This window comes from Notechis scutatus, chromosome Z (genome assembly GCF_049901735.1).
Source record: "Notechis scutatus isolate UNSWTSFEM ecotype Mainland chromosome Z, rNotScu1.2, whole genome shotgun sequence".
In the NCBI taxonomy this organism is placed as follows: domain Eukaryota; kingdom Metazoa; phylum Chordata; class Lepidosauria; order Squamata; family Elapidae; genus Notechis; species Notechis scutatus.
Window position 1 is genome coordinate 85,481,256 of NC_142025.1, and position 19,440 is coordinate 85,500,695.

General features: G+C 37.7%; 1 protein-coding gene across 1 annotated transcript; it reads right to left on the reverse strand.

Moving 5' to 3' along the window:
* Positions 1–3,418: 3,418 nt before the first annotated feature.
* Positions 3,419–19,418, reverse strand: RETREG3 (reticulophagy regulator family member 3). The gene is made up of 9 exons (XM_026679827.2): positions 19,018–19,418; positions 14,889–14,995; positions 13,308–13,338; positions 11,985–12,111; positions 11,456–11,540; positions 11,081–11,218; positions 10,699–10,781; positions 6,696–6,828; positions 3,419–6,050 (listed from the first exon to the last, which is right to left on the reverse strand). The coding sequence occupies exons 1-9, from the start codon at positions 19,269–19,271 to the stop codon at positions 5,602–5,604; spliced, it is 1,407 nt and encodes a 468-aa protein (XP_026535612.1). The 5' UTR covers positions 19,272–19,418; the 3' UTR covers positions 3,419–5,601.
* Positions 19,419–19,440: the final 22 nt, after the last annotated feature.

Below are 19,440 nucleotides of genomic sequence, written 5' to 3' on the forward strand. Positions count from 1 at the left end.
TCTCTCTCCATCAGTGATTGGGACATACAGTTGAATAACCATCATACAAAAAGGTTGACTGTGAAATCTAAGTGGTATTAGTCAGTGACAGCTTTTTACTTAAATGCTTAAATGCTTTACTATATCATTCTGAAGGAACAATAACATTCCTTCTTTGTTTTTCATATTCTGACTATAAAGAATATGATTTTGGGATTGAAAATAACAATTTCCAGTTTAATTTCAATTTGCTGATGCATCAGAAGCCAATGTATAGACAAGTCATTTAATTCTTCACTGTGTTGAATCTTCCTATGTTTGTATTTCTTATGCTCTATGTTCTCAGTATAATGCTATCTTTCAGCTTCAGCAATCACTGAAGGCTTTAACCTAAACAGTATCATCAGTATCTCACAACATCTAAGCTCTTCTTCAGTAGCATGTTGATAGTGTCATCTATCCAATGGGGTTCATCACCTGCCTCAATATTGATAACCATTTTACCTTGTCAATCATGATTTATTTTGGCAAATGCACAGTAGATAAATACAAGATTATTTGAGAGGACTATATTTTCTGTGGTTAGATAAGTTCTCACTATATTGGAAAGTGAGAATGTATTTACTTCTGCCTTGCAAGAATTTAGCCATCTGAACTGTGAATCTATTATGTATTTTATTAGGAAGGAATTGAGTCATAGATATTTTAAAATATCTCTATGGGATTACTATAAGCAGTAGGGTGGCCATCCCAGAAAAATCTTTGTCTCTACAGATGTTCACATTCCACTATCTTAAAAATGGGGCTCTTGATTACCTAGGTTGTTTTTATAGATAAAACCTATATGTATTTTAATTACTTATTTAATTAAAATTAATAAACTCCTCTCCTCCAAACTTAGCATAAAGGTTGACGAAAGATGTAAAACCTAGGAGGGTAGTATCTGACATACATAATGATTCTTACCTGACAAGTTTTGCAATATAGATCACATTTTGCAATGCATCTTACCAAATCATGGACAAATAGAACCTTATTATAAAGAAACCAAGCATTTACTCTTCAGAGCTTGAGACTTCTAGGATTCAAGATAGGGGTCATTGGAATGGATTAAGTACACTGCTCAAAAAAATAAAGGGAACACAAAAATAAGACATCCTAGATCTGAATGAATGAAATATTCTTATTAAATACTTTGTTCATTACACAGTTGAATGTGCTGACAAAAAAATCACACAAAAATTATCAATGGAAATCAAATTTAGCAACCCATGGAGGTCTGGATTTGGAGTTACACTCAAAATTAAAGTGGAAAAAAACACTACAGGCTGATCCAACTTTGATGTAATGTCCTTAAAACAAGTCAAAATGAGGGTCAGTAGTGTGTGTGGCCTCCACGTGCCTGTATGACCTTCCTACAACACCTGGGCATGATCCTGATGAGGTGGCGGATGGTCTCCTGAGGGATCTCCTCCCACATCTGGACTAAAGCATCCCCCAACTCCTGGACAGTCTCTGATGCAATGTGGTGTTGGTGGATGGAGCGAGACATGTCCCAGATGTGCTCAATTGGATTCAGGTATGGGGAACGGGCGGGCCAGTCCATAGCATCAATGCCTTCGTCTTGCAGGAATTGCTGACACACTCCAGCCACATGAGGTCTAGCATTGTCTTGCATTAGGAGGAACTCAGGGCCAAGCATATGGTCTCACAAGGGGTCTGAGGATCTCATCTCAATACCTAATGGCAGTCAGGCTAGCTCTGGCGAGCACATGGAGGGCTGTGCGGCCCCCTAAAGAAATGCCACCCCACACTATTACTGATCCTGACAAACCAGTCGTGCTGGAGGATGTTGTAGACAGCAGAACGTTCTCCACGTTGTCTCCAGACCCTGTCATGTCTGTCACATGTGCTCAGTGTGAACCTGCTTTCATCTATGAAGAGCACAGGGCACCAGTGGCGAATTTGCCAATCTTGGTGTTCTCTGGCAAATGCCAAACGTCCTGCAGGTGTTGGGCTGTAAGCACAACCACCATCTGTGGACATCGGGCCCTCATACCACCCTCATGGAGTCTGTTTCTGACCACTTGAGCAGCCACATGCACATTTGTGGCCCACTGGAGGTCATTTTGCAGGGCTCTGGCAGTGTTCCTCCTGTCCTTCCTTGCACAAAGGCGGAGGTAGCGGTCCTGATGCTGGGTTGCTGCCCTCCTACAGAGTCCTCCACATCTCCTGATGTACTGGCTTGTCTCCTGGTAGCGCCTCCATGCTCTGGACACTATGCTGACAGACACAGCAAACCTTCTTGCCACAGCTCGCATTGATGTGCCATCCTGGATGAGCTGCACTACCTGAGCCACTTGTGTGGGTTGTAGACTCCGTCTCATGCTACCACTAGTGAAAGCACCGCCAGCATTCAAAAGTGACCAAACCATCAGCCAGAAAGCATAGGAACTGAGAAGTGGTCTGTGGTCACCACCTGTGGAACCACTCCTTTATTGGGGATGTCTTGCTACCTGCCTATGCTTTCCACCTATTGTCTATTCCATTTGCACAACAGCATGTGAAATTGATTGTCAATCAGTGTTGCTACCTAAGTGGACAGTTTGATTTCACAGAAGTCTGATTGACTTGGAGTTACATTGTGTTGTTTAAGTGTTCCCTTTATTTTTTTGAGCAGTGTATATGTGGTTGATTCTGTTTTCCCTCTTTGGGTAAATCTTAGGATAATCATGAGATTGCAACTTTCAAGTTAACTCTGGAAAGCCTGTCCTGCTCAAGATGTGATGCTCAATTCAGAGGTTGAAAAGAGCAGGAACTCAAAAGTAATGGTTCTTTGTTGGTGCTCCAATCCTGTATGAGCTCACCATATCCTCAATGATGACAGTAGCTGAATAGAAATTGGAGCACTTTTGCTGGAAGGCAAAGATAACTGAACTTAAGTCCTCTTGGGCTTCCATACTTTTGAGAGATAATGGATAGTAAAACAATGGGAGAATATACATTTTAAAAAACCTTTCAAAAAACAAATTTCTCAAAAAAGGGACATATATAAGTAGCCAGTGTAATGTTAAGTTCAAATTTACCTTCAGTCACTCTCATTAAGTGACTTAGGTAAATCACTTTTTCTCATCTCAAGCGAACATAAGGTTAACAGGGATAAAATGAAAGATCCCTGTACAACACATCCTGCACTCTTAGAGGAAAGGCAGGATATAAATCTTTTTTGTACATAAATACATCATATTCCAATAACTAGTATTTAAATGGCCTAGTACAATATGTGAGTATAACTATCAGATTAAATTGTTAACATATGTTTTGTTTATATGAGAAACAGTGAAAAAATAGGTGAGCTAGGTTAACAATTGTATGACACTGTGGAAAGTATTCAAATAAATTTCTTACTGTTGGAGCTAGAGAAATGAAACAAACAAGGTTTTTTTTTGACAAATACTTTATTTTGCAGCAGATACACAGATAGAAACACTCAACAAAATGTTTAAAATATTTTTAACTATTAATACAATGGAGGAGTGTTGGATAGTCTTATTGCACTAAACTTTTTCCTATTCTACATCACATAAAATCTAATAAAGTAGTCAGTTTTCCATTTCCATTTTGTTTCATTTTTTGTTTGTTTTACTGTTTTGTATTTTGTTTTCTACGATAAATAATAAATTTTAAATCAAAAATTTATTTACTTAAAAAAAATTTCAGAGACCATTTACTATAAATATTTTACAATATTGGCTGATTTAAAAACACTCAAAAAGTCAATTAAATACCGTGATATTGCCACACAAATGCTACCCAAACCAAGCTGTTTTAAATTTACAATGTATTATCTTTTCAAATATTCTCTGCAAGAATGTGCTATTAGTCATATAGCATTAACATCACAGTACTACTGGCCAATAAAACAATAGGCAGTATTTTATGAAGGTCTTTTAATGCTGTATGTTGGGAAAAAATAGTAAACGTCAAAACTACTGAGCCTGCAAAAATGATACAGATTGAATAGCTACTATAGAAATATGGAGCAAAACCTTCTAACTGGATATGCAAATGCACAAGTTGTAGTAAGTAGTTCAAATAAACTAAATAATCCCTTAAAATATAAAAGCACAGCACTTATTCAAGTCTCTTTTGTTCAGAGAATCACCAGGATGGCTTTGCATCAAGGATAATTGCTTCTAAGGTACAATATTCCAATTGTTTAGTATAGAAATAGTTTGTATATGGAATTCTGAATAGGAAATTACAAAACACCAGAATAATTAATTCATAAGATCTTCACAGTATGAACTATTTAAAGAAAGCTTGTTTTTTGTAAGGTCCGCAAAACTATTTTAAGATGAATGCAGCAAAAAAAAAAATCCTTTGCTGGTCTTACTCAAAACAGAAAGAGGTAAGCAGTATTCTGAACAGACCTGGTACCATAGTATTTATAACATTGATATATTAGCAGATGTTTTACTAGATGGAATGTACCTTCACAGTAAAGCAAAAAGTACAACCAAGATATACCAACTATTCTATTATTAAGTCTGATGAAATTGGTCTTTAAATAGAGCATTCCTGCTATCTCAGAATTACATGTCTCTTTTCCCCTTGATGTAATTTTGTTCCCATTTTGTATTCCTAGGGAATTTTCCTAAAAGAATTATCATTAGACAGTGTAGCCCACTTTTATATTTTGAAAACTGCATTCAAAATTTGGAGCAGTTGTTCTTAGGATTCTGATCTTTGTCATTTTTCAGTGGAAATCTAAATTAGCTTCCTTAATATATTTTTCTTTAAAAAGTAGGAATCCATCTGAGAGCTACACACAACATGAAATAATGGCATGTCAACAATAGTGGGATAGATCAGAATGATAGATTGCTTGCTGGGTATCTTAAGTAATTTATATATAATAATCCAATTTTGAAACCAATATAATTAGAAAGACTTGATGACTTCTTTGTGGAGATAAGGTAAGAAATTTTCATTCAAAAGTTTATAGATATCTCTTTGTGTGTATTATTACTATTATTTTGTGTGAGAATACTTTATCTAGGATTTAAATAAATTATGTATTTGGAATCATTACATGCAAATATTTGCTAGAGGTAGGAATAATTTCTAATACCTCTAAGGTCTTGGGAGCTTTATGTATATACAGATGCAAACACATATACAGTGTCTCTGTGTATATATATTTCTACCGGTAGTAGTACTGAAAATTTAAATCTTAAATCAGAAACTGGGAAAAATACTCACCTGAATTGCTCAAGAACTTAAATTTGTTAAATACAAGACAATTTCTGACTTGTTTCTCAAGATCTGAAGCCTATTACTGGGGCGATTTAATAAACCAGGCAGCAGGATTTTTTTCTTTTCTATAATTAGGAGTGCAACATATGGCAAAGTACAAAGGTATAGGTTACAAGAAATCCAGTAACCAAATTCTTGGGATTCTGTGATAGTAGTCTTTTGTTCTAAAATTTATACAATTTCCCAAATTTGCCAAGCCAGATTAGACACGAAAACTGTATGGTAGCATCTTATTCCTGCACCTGGCTCTTCTAATTCTGGTTCATTAAACAAAGGAGCCAGAAAACAAATGCCAGATAATTGTTATTGACCACGGGAATTTGAAGGATCCATCTGATTCAACTCTGATTGATCCAATAGTTCAAAATCATCTCCTTCAGCATCTGTATCCAGCTCTGAGCTGGAGGTCCGAAGGAAGGCCTTGGCACTTCGCTGCTGTCTGTTGCTATGCACAGCAGACTGGGAAGTTCCTGATAAGGCTAGCTGAATCATTCCCCTGGTCACAAAACCAGCTAAGTCATCTGTCAGATTATGCATTAATGGAAGCTCACTCAGGAGGAATTCTGAAGTCACTGCTTCCTGTTTATGAGACTGTTGGTTTTGTTCCTGGGCCTGGTTATGGGGGGCAAGGCTTGGAATGCCAATGCTGGTGTCATCCTCATCATCTATGCCTGTCATCTCAGGGTTGATAGAAGGGAAATCTGGAAGATCTCGAGCAAAAGATTCTTCTGGATCACTGTGGCCATCAAAGTCTAAAGAGAATTTTAATGGATAATTAAATTCATGTCTCTGTATATGTGTGAACAAATTTTCCTGTCATTTAACTGTATTTTTTTTTCAGACAAAATGTCTTTTGGGCTACAAATAAAGATAATAATTTGTGTCTGGAACTTTGCACTTTGATATGGCCCAAGGGCTAAACAATAAAGTAAGTGAAAGATATTCTGAAAATGAGTATTTTGAAACCTTACAGTAGAACTGAGTTCCGTACATGAGGAACATAAAAATCAAACAGACTGAATTACAGCATATAGAAAATATTGGAGGAACCAAATACTCATCTATCTGCTGTCTGCTAACCTTAACTGACAAATGGATTTTAAACTCATTCTGACACAGATACTTTCTTATCCTAGAAAGTTGTGAAACAAGGTTCTTGCTCAATAAAGAAGTCAGTTGATCTTAGTTTTTATCTTCCCATATCAGAGTCACTCCTCAACATCCAATTTAAGTGCAAACATTTTAGAGCAGCTCTATCATGTTTTCATATTGGATAGTAGGTAGCTGTTTGGTTTTTGTTTGGTTTTGCCTTTTTATCCGGATGGACCTCCAAAATGATTTAAGTGATATTTAATGTTAAATGCATCTAGTATTTTTTTCCCCATTCATCTACTTACCCTCAGAACCTTCTGTCAATGGTGTTTGGCCCCGGGATAAATTGAAGGTCCCATTCTCAGTATAAGACACTTCTGCATCAGAATGCTCAGAGTCGGAGAAAGTCAGCTGCTTGACAACCACAGCATCATCCAACTTGGGGTAGGGGGGAGAAAAAGGTTTGAATACTTTTGACAAAGGCAATTGTACATACATTTAGTTATTCCTGTCATCCTTTTTCTTCTTTTTATTTGTTTTATTGCTTTATTTTGATTGTTGTGAACCAAGAAGTTATTGGGAATTGGGTAGCAAAATAAAAATTATATATACTGTAAGATGCTCCCACTTAACTATGCCAATTTTTACAGAACTATAAATAATTCTATTTCCTTCAATAGTTCACTTGAAGAGTTCAGAGCATCAAAAATAATCATATTTAAAAACCCCCAAAATGAAATTTAAATATTATGTACTAACAATTGATTTATATACGAATAAATAAAAATTTGCACAAGAAATATTTAAATGCTTTTATTATCTTAAGCTCCTTCATGGATTACTGCCTTGTCGTGGTGAAGGGGCTTGCGTAGCTCAGTGAAGCTATGAGCTATGCCGTGCAAGGCTGCTCAAAACGGACAGATCATAGCAGAGAGCTCTGACAAAACATGATCCACTGGAGAAGGAAATGGCAACCCACTCCAGTAATTTTGCCATGAAAACCCCATGGACAGTCCCAAAAGGAAAAAAAGGTATGATGCTAGAAGATGAGCTCCTCAGGTCGGAAAGTGTTCAATATGCTACTGGGGAAGAGCAGAGGGCTAGTATTACTAGCACCAGAAAGAATGGAGCGACTGAGCCAAAGCTGAAAGGACGCTCAGCTGTGGATGTATCTGGTGGTGAAAGGAAAGCCCCATGCTGTAAAGATCTATACTCCATAGGAACCTTTGATGTAAGATCCATGAATCAAGGCAAGCTAGATGTGATCAAACAAGAGATGACAAGACTGAACACTGACATCTTAGGAATCAGCAAACTAAATGGACAGGAATGAGTGAATTTAATTCAGATGACCATCAGGTATACTATTGTGGGCAAGAATTCCTCAGAAAAAATGGAGTAGCCTTCATAGTCAATAAAAAAGTAGGAAAAGCAATACTGGGATACAATCCCCCAAATGGTAGAATGATCTCAGTTCAAATCCAAGGCAAACCATTCAACATCACAGTAGTCCAAGTCCCAACCTCAACCACTGGTGCTAAAGAGGATGAAACTGACCGGTTCTATGAAGCCCTACGGCACCTTATAGAATTAACACCCAAAAATGATGTCCTTATCATTATGGGGGATTGGAAAACTAAAGCAGGAAGCTAAAAGATAACCGGAGTAACAGGCAAGTTTGGCCTTGGAGTACAAAATCAAGCAGGGCACAGGCTGATAGAATTGTGTCAAGAGAATATGATGGTCATAGCAAACACTCTTTTCCAATAACAAGAGATGACTCTACACATAGACATCACCAGACGGTCAACACAGAAATCAGTTTGACTATGTGCTCTACAGCTTAAGATGGAGAAGCTCCATACAGTCAGTAAAAATAAGACCAGGAACTGATTGTGGCTCAGATATGAGCTTCTCGTTGCAAAATTTAGGCTTAATTTGAAGAAAGTAGGGAAAAGCACTAGGCCACTCAGGTATGAACTAAATCGTATCCCTGATGAATATACAGTAGAGGTGACAAATAGATTTAAGGAATTAGATCTGATAGACAGAATGCTTGAAAAACTATGGACGGAGGTTCTCAACATTGTACAAGAGGTAACAACTAAAATCATCCCACAAAAAAGAAATGCAAGAAAGCAAAATGGCTGTGTGAGGAAGCTTTGCAAATAGCCGAGGAAAGAAGGGAAGCGAAAGACAAGGGTGAAAGAGAAAGACACACCCAACTGAATGCAGAATTCCACAAAATAGCTAAAAGAGATGAGAATGCCTTCTTAAATGAACAGTGCAAAGAAATAGAGGAAAACAATAGAATAGGAAGGACCGAGATTAAGAAGAGGTGGCAAAATTACATAGAAGAACTATACAAGAACGAGCTTAACTCCCTGATAACCACGATGTGGTCACTGACCTCAAGCCAGACATCCTAAAATCTTAAGTCAAATGGGCCTTAGGAAATCTGAGCAACAACAAAGCTAGTGTAAGTGACAGTATTCCAGCTGAGCTATTCAAAATGTTAAAGTTATGCTCAAAACCCTAAAGCTAGGCTCCAACAGTATGTGGATCAAGAACTACCAGAAGTACAGGCATGATTTCGAAGAGGCAGAGGAACTAGAGATCAAATTGCCAACATACGCTAGACCATGAAGAAAGCTAGGGAGTTCCAGAAAAATATCTACTTCTTCTTCATTGAGTATGCTAAAGTCTTTGATTGAGTGGATCACAACAAATTGTGGCAAGTTCTTAAAGAGATGAGCGTATTTGTCTCTTGAAAAACCTATATGTGGGTCAAGAAGCAACAGTGAGAACTGGACACGGAACCACTGATTGGTTCAAAACTGGGAAAGGAGTTTGGCAAGACTGTATACTGTTGCTCTGCCTATTTAACTTATATGCAGAGCACATCATGAGAAAGGCGGAGCTAGATGAATCAAAAGTTGGGATTAAGATTGTCGGGAGAAATATCAACAACCTCGGATACCACCCTAATGGCAGAAAGTGAAGAGGAACTAAAGAGCCTCTTGATGCGGGTGAAGAAGGAGAGTGCAAAAGTTGGCTTGAAACTCAACATTAAGAAAACTAAGATCATAGCATCCGGTCCTCTCAATTCCTGGCAAATAGATGGGGAAGAAATGGAGGTAGTATTTTATTTTCCTGGGCTCCAAGATCACCGCAGATGGGGACTACAGCCAAGAAATTAAAAGACACTTGTTCCTGGGGAGGAAAGCTATGATAGCATACTAAAAAGGAGACATCAAAAGTGTGTATAGTCAAGTCCCAGTTGCAATGTATAGCTGTGAAAGTTGGACCGTAAGAAAGGCTGAGCGCCAAAGAATTGAGGCCTTTGAACTATGGTGCTGGAGAAGACTCCTGCGAGTCCCTTGGACTGCAAGGCGATCAAACCGGTCAGTCCTAGAGGAGACCAACCCTGACTGCTCTTTAGAAGGACAAATCCTGAAGATGAACCTCAAATACTTTGGCCACCTAATGAGAAGGAAGAACTCACTGGAGAAGAGCCTAATGCTGGGAAAGCTTGAGGACAAAAGAAGAAGGGGACGACAGAGAATGAGGAGGCTGGATGGAGTCACTGAAGCATAGGCGTGAGCTTAAATGGACTCCGGAGGATGGTAGAGGACAGGAAGGCCTGGAGGAACGGTGTCCATGGGATTGTGATGGGTCGGACACGACTTCACAGATAACAACAAAATTGTCTTAAGGGAATCATACCAGAGAATACAATGATGTGTAAGTATAAAAAAAAACATTGAAAGCAAGCAAGCAACCACCATAATGGCTACTGCACACATTTATTTTTTGCTGATTTGGTGTATGTTTATTGAATAACTTTTAATAAATATGAATGGTCACAAGTTTGGTCTGCTTCTCTGTATTCTGTTGAAATGTGGTTTACAGCAGAGGTCCCCAACCCCTGGTCCACGCAAGCAGCAGGTGAGTGCACAAAGCTTCATTTGTGTATGTGTGGGAGCTAGATTGTGCATGCCCTCCACCCCATCGCCAGTCTGTGGAGCCAGAAAGGTTGGGGATCACTGGCCCATAGGCTATAAAAACAAAAGTGCTGGCTTTGGTGAAAATCTAATTACTCCAAGGAGCAAGAGTCTGTACCCGAGATGCAATTTTTACAAAACAAATCCAATAGCATCATTAAAAAAAACACCTCTATTATAATAATAATAATTTATAAATACTTCATTGTTCAAGTCATGGAAACATTACTATCTCTCCCCATTGCACTCGTTCCACAAATTTCAACAATATGCCACCCTTTACCAAAGTCTGTGCTACTTGTACCTTAGGACAAAAAGCAGCAAGTTCTTCTTCACTGTCACTCTCATCAGCTCCAGCAGAATGCTCCCTCCAAATGTGGTGATGTGCTAAAATGAAATTAGAGATCTATCTTCACAAAAGTAAATTGAAGAAAGAAGGACCAAAACAAGACTATTTACAGAATCAGATTCCTGAAGTTGAACATCTACAAGAAATGGCCAGCTCCCCAAAAATGTTTAGGATAGGAAAATGTTTGTGAATATTCCATAAGCATATTGAATAATTTCATCCAAAGCATAAAGATGCCAAGTCTTTCATGCGCCATCAAAAAGATATAGTAGACAAAATGTAAAATAAAGAGAGACTCTTGCACTCAAATAATGGTGAAAGTTAGTTTCAGACTCACACTGTCTCTCCTTATGTTTGGACATCATATAACCACGAACACTGAAGTCTAATCGTTGCAGAGCTGGCTGTAGTTTGGTGTACAGATGTTGACTCATGTTATGATATACAGCAAGTGGCCACAATAAGAAAGAAAGCACTGGAGAAAAAGAGTGATTAGAAGACTACTATTCCATAAACACCTCCAGGAAACATTTTGGAACAAGTGGGTAAAACTTGAGGTTGCTATTAATGAACATTTTACAATGCACCACAGCAAATTCAAATTGGGCACAGTTAACTCACTTTTTGACCCTGCATTTTAAAATCTTTATACGTGATTTCCCCCCTTTTTAAGAAAAGTATTTTAGTATCCAGTTGTCCCCTTGATACTCACTTATAAGATAGGCAAGACAGACACCAGGGATGTAGTGTCCTAAGACAGCCAAAAATGTAAGGACACCACAAGCTAAAAGGCAGAACTGCAAAAACAAAACAAAATCTTGAAATCAGTTTGTGTTAGGCAAACTGGTTATGACTCAAGACAATTGTAGGTATATTTGGACTGCTGTCAACAAACTGCTTTTTGAGAAGTGATATCAAACTGAAATTATATATGTGACTGAGGCTGGAGCATGGCAGAAGTATCAATTTCTGTTGCCTTCAACATATAGGCAAGGGGGACAGAATCAGAGCAAGTTGTTGGTTGAAAGCTGCGTCAAATAAAAATGGGATGTGCTATATTCTCTATTCTTGTACCCCCTTATTTTTCCAATTTCCCTTTTCTTATGTATATAAATTACAAAGCATATTCTTATGCAGCAATATTCAACTACCTCATTTTTTCAGGTTTTTGCTTTGGGATAGCTTTCTCCCATCCCACAATTAACACATGGTTGTTACTACTACTTGGGATTGTTTTTCACCTTGCCAGGATTTTGCTTTTTGAAACTCAGCAGGCTTCTCATGAAGCTATCTCCTGTGATGCATCCTTTGGCCAAAAAGTGGCATAGTTCAGGAACACTCAAAAGTCGAGGATGGACAAAGCCCCAGCTGGGGAAAAAATAGAGTACATTTTACTTGATTGTAAAATACGAATACACACAGTACAATTTTCAAATAGCTGCATTTCACTTACAAAGATCATTAATATTTGTAATGTACATCTTGCAGATAAAAGCTAAAGTGCTATTTGTCCTGCTCAAATCCATAATAATAAAATAATTTTTACTGTGGTATACTGACACCCCCCTCCCAATAAAATGTCATCTGCCTTTTCATTAAAATGCATAGGTACTTAAGCACAGAAAATATTCTCTGACTTAAGAATCAGTTACAGCAGTAATAGATTTTAACAAATGGCATTTTTGCAAATGCATAGAAGTTAATGGGACTTTTTGTGAATACTTTAAATTGGACATGAGCCAAAGAATTCATCTTTCTAGTTCTAATTTGCATTTGAAAGACTAACCAATTTCCAGTAAACAATCTTGACTATGTACTCAGAGCAATTAAAAAGTAGCCACAAATATTTTTTTCAAACTTTTAGTATTTTATTTCAAGAAAACTGGAAACTACATGTTTATTCATATAGATTTATGAGACTTAATATGGCATACCATCTGATCCAACTGATTTTTACTGCAGAATATTAATCTTACTCCTAAACAATACATGTTTTCTGACTTAGATATACAAAAAGAAAAGATTCGCTGAATTCTTATTTTTAGAAATAAGAGGTCTGTTCTTAAACCAGTATTTAAATATCTTATCTTGCTAATTATAACAAATATGCAAGCTGTATATACAGATAGTTCTCAACTTACAACAGTTCACTTAGTGACTGTTTAAAATTATAACGGCATTGAAAAAAAATGACTTACGACTGTTTTATCAACTTATAACCATTGCAGTATCCCCAATGGTCATGTGATTTACATCTGGATGCTTGGCAACTGACTCACATTTATGACAGTTGTAGTGTCCCTGATCATATGATCCCCTTTTGCAATTGTCTGACAAACAAAGCCAATGGGGAAACCAGATTCACTTAACAACCGTGTTACTAATTTAACAATTGCAGTGATTCATTTTAAATGTGACAAGAAAAGCTGTAAAGTCACAACAAAATTCACTTAACAAATTTCTCACTTAGCAACATAAATTTTGGGCTCAATTGTGGTCGTAAGTTGAGGACTACCTGTACAGACAATAAAAATGCATAATTAAGATGACTTGATTTTTCATACCTTTCATTGCCTAGTTGATCAGGTCTTACTGCTAAAACATTAAAGATATAATCAAGATTAGTTGTAAAAATAATGCCTGGAAATTTATTAAGCTGAATAATTAAAATGTAAGTTGACATGGCATTTTATTACTGATAGTCATGAATGGAAAACAGAATGGACGTTGTGGTAAACTGTTTAAGAAACTCAATTACATACCCTCCTTCCCTTCCTTCTGCAGTTATTTAAGAAAATAATGCAATTGCCTTTACTAAATATCATTACATTTGACTGATAGTACTGCATTATGGAAATATAGAGATTTCAGTTAAGATCCAGGCCGATCTACTATTCTTCAATCAACAAGTATCAAGTTGACTGGTATTTGGGTCTTTACCAGTTTACTGGGAAGAAACTAAATGGGTTTTTTATAGTCATACATTATATATTTGTCCATTACCTTTGAAAAATATTGTTGGCCTATAATAAATGTGAATAACTGTTTTAGGAAGAAACCATTTAAACATCTATTAGACTTTAATCTTTCTAAGGAACTTAGAGCAGCTGTTTGTCCTTAGAAGAATTTAGTGACAGAGATTGGATTGAAGGTATACGGCCGAGTATATACAACATTAACTAAACCATAATGCATTTTTTTTGGCTTTTACTTGGTATATTCTGTGAACATGTGAATTGCATTTTGTAGCAAATGGCTTATCAATAATTATGGTTTATTCAATAAATGGTTAAAAAAAACATGCATTGAGGTGATTACCTCAACAAATTATCTTATTGTGTTCTATGGAATCTAAAATTTCAATCTTGATTTCCTGAGTCCACAATAATATATGCCTGTTTCTTCAAATGGTGCCCTCCAGGTGTATTACTCATGACTAGCATGCTCTATCAGGGCTACATAATTTTTTCTAGGCTGAAGGTTGCACATGGCTTTTGAATGGCATGTTGCCATTTAATTTAACAATGTTTATTTTAATTAAATCTAAATGTAAATCTGATACTTCTCCAATAATTATTACATTATTTTTCTTTTGGTACACAAAAATTACAACTTTATAACAGGTTTTGATCCACATTTTGGGGGAAGTGAATGTTGCCTTTTTCTATATTATGACACTTGAATATATATTTTAATTTTACAGTTCCATAGCATAAGAAAAAAAAAATCCTCCCAGACTGGACTATACTACATATTTTTTTTCAATTGTGGACTCCATGTGGCAAATTATCTTCTATGCATTCAGGCATTTAAAAATGAATAGTGCTACTTCTTGTATCCAATATTAATATATTTTTGATTGAAAACTATTAAAATTTTCTTCTAAAAGTTGGCTTACTGTAGCTGTAACATACTATTATTTTTCTCACTTAATATTGTTGTGTACAGACTAGTAGTGTAAGCAATCCTTTCTTGTACAACCTGATGGAGGCACACCAATATTATTTTCTCGTATCAGAGAATCTTGAGAAATTCCAAAATTCTCATTTACCTCCAGTTACAGATTTTGAGCCTGGTAATTATATAATGATAGTAGATGAGAAATTATAAATGAGATATAATTATCAAAAGGAAAGTGAGCATACCTTTTATTTCAGGCCAGATTCTATTCTTCCACTTATTTAAACATACTATTAGTATTAGGGTGAACGCAGCTAAGAATATCAGATGAAGAGAGGTCAGGGCAAAAAACCTAAAGGAAAATAAATCCGGTTATTGCAAGAGGTTTTTTTTTTTTTTTTTTTGAAGAGTGGATTATTATATAAAAAGAACAGGAAAACTTAACTGGGCCACCAAACAGAAGTCAGGATAAATAATGCTGCATTGTTACCAACTCTAAATTGCCAGAGAGCAGAAGATATTGAACAGAAATAACCCAATGAACTTTTAATTTTTTTTTCTTTCACTTTCCATAGTTTTCAATAAATCAAAATTCCTAATTAAGGTTTAATCCAGTTTTGGATTTAGATAAATTAAAATTCCTAATTAAGGTTTAATCCAGTTTTGAATGATATGATACAAAACTCCAACTCTAGCTAAAATAGCTCTAAGAATAAATTACACAGGACAACACCTTTGCTAAATTGGGTGGTTTGCATTATTTTTTTCAATTAGCTTTTTTTTAACTTAAGGTATTTTTAATTTAGTGTTTTGACTTAACAAAAAGACTGATAATGATTTAGATGAACCTGAAAGCACATTAACCTTTTAATAGCAATAGCATTTAGACTTATATACCGTTTTACAGTGCTTTACAGCCATCTCTAAGCAGTTTCCAGAGTCAGCATATTGCTCCCAACAATTTTGGGTCCTCATTTTACCCCCCTCGGAAGGATGGAAGGCTGAATCAACCTTGAGCTTGGTGAGATTTGAACTGCCAAATCGCTGGCAACCTGCAGTCAGCAGAAGTAGCCTGCAATACTCTACTCTAACCACTACACCACCATGGCTCTTGATGGCATAATGACTTTCATATAATGAGTTGGGTTTTTTTTGGATCAACGTGGCTACATTTACTTTTGGCTTAAAAATATCTTCTATGTTTCTCCAGTTTTTTTAAAAAAATATAAAATCTTTGAATAAAAATTATGTTTTAAAAATATAACAGTGTTATCAATTTTATATTGTATAATTATGAAAGAACATTGTATCAATCTATAATGTTGTATTAAGGATGATTACACAATAAAACCAAAAAAATAACTTAAGTACATTCTCATTGTTGGAATTAGTATTAGTGACAATGCTTTTTAAAAGAGTAATTATTTTAAAGCCAAATCTAAACTGAGCATTAGTGTCAAATTTATGAGAGACAGTATCACTCAATAATGTTCATCAAATCAGCATGTTTTATGAAAAAAGAATTGAAAACATGCTTGTTCCTGAGCGAATAGGAGCTATATCATCAATTCCTTGCAAATATAATTGCAACAATTTGAACTGCTAAGACATTAACTGCGTTCATTTTACAATGATTTAATCAAAACAGAAAAATTCATTCAAAGAATTCAAATTCCCATTTATAACAATGGCGATTTGTTTTTTATCTTCCTTGTAGAATGAACATGCCTTGGAATGTTTTCTTTCTCAATAAACACAGAAAATAACACATTACAAATAAAATACGATCCAATGGCATTTTCAGAAAAACAACTTTTTGCTACACAGTAACAAGACCAAACTTCAAAAATTTCTTAAAGTTCTCAACCTCAACTGTGTGATAAATATTCCACTAGTTCCCTGACCTAATCTTCTGTTCCATTATTATCTGCTTATATTTTTGTTTCACAATTCAATTATTCAAGAAGTGAAAGCTGCAGCTTCTTTTGGGTTGAAGTAGAACATATGACTTTTTGGAAGTGGGAAACAACCCAGCAAGATGATTCCTCTAGAATGGATATCGGCAATCCACTGCTCTGGAGCTGCATGTGGCTCTTTCAACCCTCTGCTGTGGCTCCTGATGCCACTGCTGTTGCCGCCACCATAGCCTGCTCACTGCTCTCGCAGCACCTTATATACACAGTGAAATTTAGCGCACTTCACAATGGGAGACATGGGGTCCCTTCCTCCTCCTGGAGCCCATTATGGCATGGAGCCTCAATGCAACCCTATCCCCTACTGGACCCTGGCAACAGCAGTGGAGTCGTCAGCTTGCCGGACCTCCTGGATGTCAGTTGCTTTTCCTGCAGAGCCAGCAGGCCACCTGTGTTGTGATGCCCTACCTCCCCTCCAGCCAGCTGGTGTTTAGCTCTCTGCTGACAAGGTGATCATTGGCAAGCTGCTCATAGGCTGGTTGGCCTGCGAATGTCAGCACCTGTTCAGAGGTTCCTTCCCCCACACCAGGTATGGCAAAGGTTTGAGAGTGGCATGGGTGAGGCTAGTGTCTCAGGGCAGAGACGGTCATGCATCTCCAGCACCAACAAAAGCCGGAAGTAGCCGCACATCGTTTTCTGCTGTAATCTGTTTGGCAGCGAGACCCAGAGAGAGATGGGGGGGGGGCACAAAAAGGAGAGAGGAGAGAGAGAGAAGGGAAAAAATAGAGAGAGGAGAGAGAGAAGGGAAAAAGTAGAGAGGAGACAGAGAGAGAGGAGACAGAGAGAGAAAGGGGAAAAAGAAAGAGAGAAGGGAAAAAGGAGAGGGGAGAGAAGAGACAGAGAGGAGAGAGAAGGAAAAAGAAAGAGAGAGAAGGGAAAAAGGAAAGGAGAGAGAGAGAAGGGGAAAAGGAGAGAGAGAGGTGAACAGCACACCTGAGGCCAAGTGTGGCAAGGTATGGCTGGGAAGGAGGGGCACGATGGGGCCAGGAGGGGCAAATAATCAATTCTCTGCCCTACTGACTGGCTGGGTAGGTGTGTCTGGGGGAGGGTCATATGACTGGGTGGGAATGAGTGATGTTGGGTTGGTTACACCTACCCAGTCACACCTGTTGTTAAATTATTGGTTCCTGGTGTTTTTTTTTCTGTGGAAAACAGATCCAAATGGCTCTTTTGAGTGTTTAAAGTTACAGACCCCTGCTCTAGAATAACTCATCAGAAAGGACAGTCAGTTACAGCATGGAATCAGATCTGCCTGGTCAACAACATGGTTTTTTCATGGGTGGTGATGAGAATTGTTGTATTCACAGAACTGACGGAAGTCCCCACTCTGGTCCGCCGTTCTGGCGGGAGTGCCGATCGCTCCCATTGGCTGATGCCGTTTGACAGCCAGCTATAAAAGGAGCTGTCAAATGGCATCAGCTGTTGCTGCCAGCTGATCTGCCTGTTAGCCCCGGCAGCTGCGGCAACCCTTTATTCTTCGAATAAAGCCCTTTACTGTTAGAGCTGGTGTCTGCCTCGTATCTTCCGCCGCTCTACAACAAGAATCAGCTTAAGAAACAGAAAGGAAATCTATAAAAGTACTTAAAGTTCAAAAGATATTGCTAAAAAGAATGGAAAACCTCTGTATTTCTTTAATTACTGACCTTGCTGCACTATGAACTTATTTATGACATCCTTTTCCTAAAACAGCATTTTATCAACTCCATTAAATTTATAAAGAATTCCAATTTAGATTTAGCCAACACTCCCTTTAACCTATATATGTTTTCAGTAAAAAGCAAAACTTCATGAACTCAATTTGCCAAGCAGGCCGTTTAAGTAGGTAATGTTTTTTACAGGCTTCTTTTGGTAAGTATGCACTAAAACAGTGATTTTTACATAAATACTTTAACTTCAAATAAGCCCCCCCACACACAAGATAACAATAGTGTTTTAGGCCCAGGACAAGTTTTTCTGTGGCTTATTTTCCCATTCCCTTTCAATTAGAAATAATAATGAAAATAGGATTAATCTTTTGCACTCCTAATTATGTGGGGCTTTTGAATCAGAGCTGTTGTGAGCAGAACCTTGTGAATGACATCTTACGTTCTCTACAGTGTACACAACATCAACATTATTGCACCCTTTCTCCCCGACTTCAAATCTTTTCCATTAGTACAAAGCCCAGCACTATGTATGTATGTATGTATGTATGTATGTATGTATGTATGTATGTATGTATGTATGTATAAAGGAAAATATTTGTAGCTCAGGGTTGCATGAAAACAAACAACTCAGAGAGCACCAAAGCCCGCAACCAGAGACTTTCACCCTCCGTCCCGAAACGGTTGTTCCTCTTCCTCCGTGCCCAGAAATCCCTCCATTTCCACATCCCCGCATCCTTCTTTGTAAGGCTGCTCACCCGAAAACTACATGAGCAACAACCCAGACAAAGGCGCTCCTTGCTGGCTTCTCCCAGGTGAGCGTGGCCTGTAGAGCTGTCAAGACCGGTTCGTAAGGCCCGAGGTGGGTCCTCAAGAAGGCGCTCAAGGCACGCACCCGCTGCTCCCGCTCCGAGGACGGGGCCTGGGCATCAGTAACGAGGCCGCCGCCGTGTGGCTGCCTACTGCTGCCTACTACTACTTCCGCCGCTGCCATTCTTCCTTCGCCCAGCATCACTGAGAGACCGCTGGAAGAAACGGTAGGATTACCATTCTTCGTTAACAACTGCTGCTACCGCTGCCGCCGCCACCTTTACAGCTCGAACGCAGCCCCTACCCCACCAATTTACGCACACTCCCATGGCCGCTCACGTGCCGCTCTAAATCACAGGAAGTGACAATGT

Coding starts and splice junctions, on each gene's coding strand:
- RETREG3 (XM_026679827.2), bottom strand. CDS start 19,271: ATGCTGGGCGAAGGAAGAATGGCAGCGGCGGAAGTAGTAGTAGGCAGC. Junction 13,339..14,888: donor AATCTGGCCTGAAATAAAAG/GTATGCTCACTT, acceptor TTAATGTTTTAG/CAGTAAGACCTGATCAACTA. Junction 6,829..10,698: donor TTGCTGCTTTTTGTCCTAAG/GTACAAGTAGCA, acceptor CCCTACCCCAAG/TTGGATGATGCTGTGGTTGT.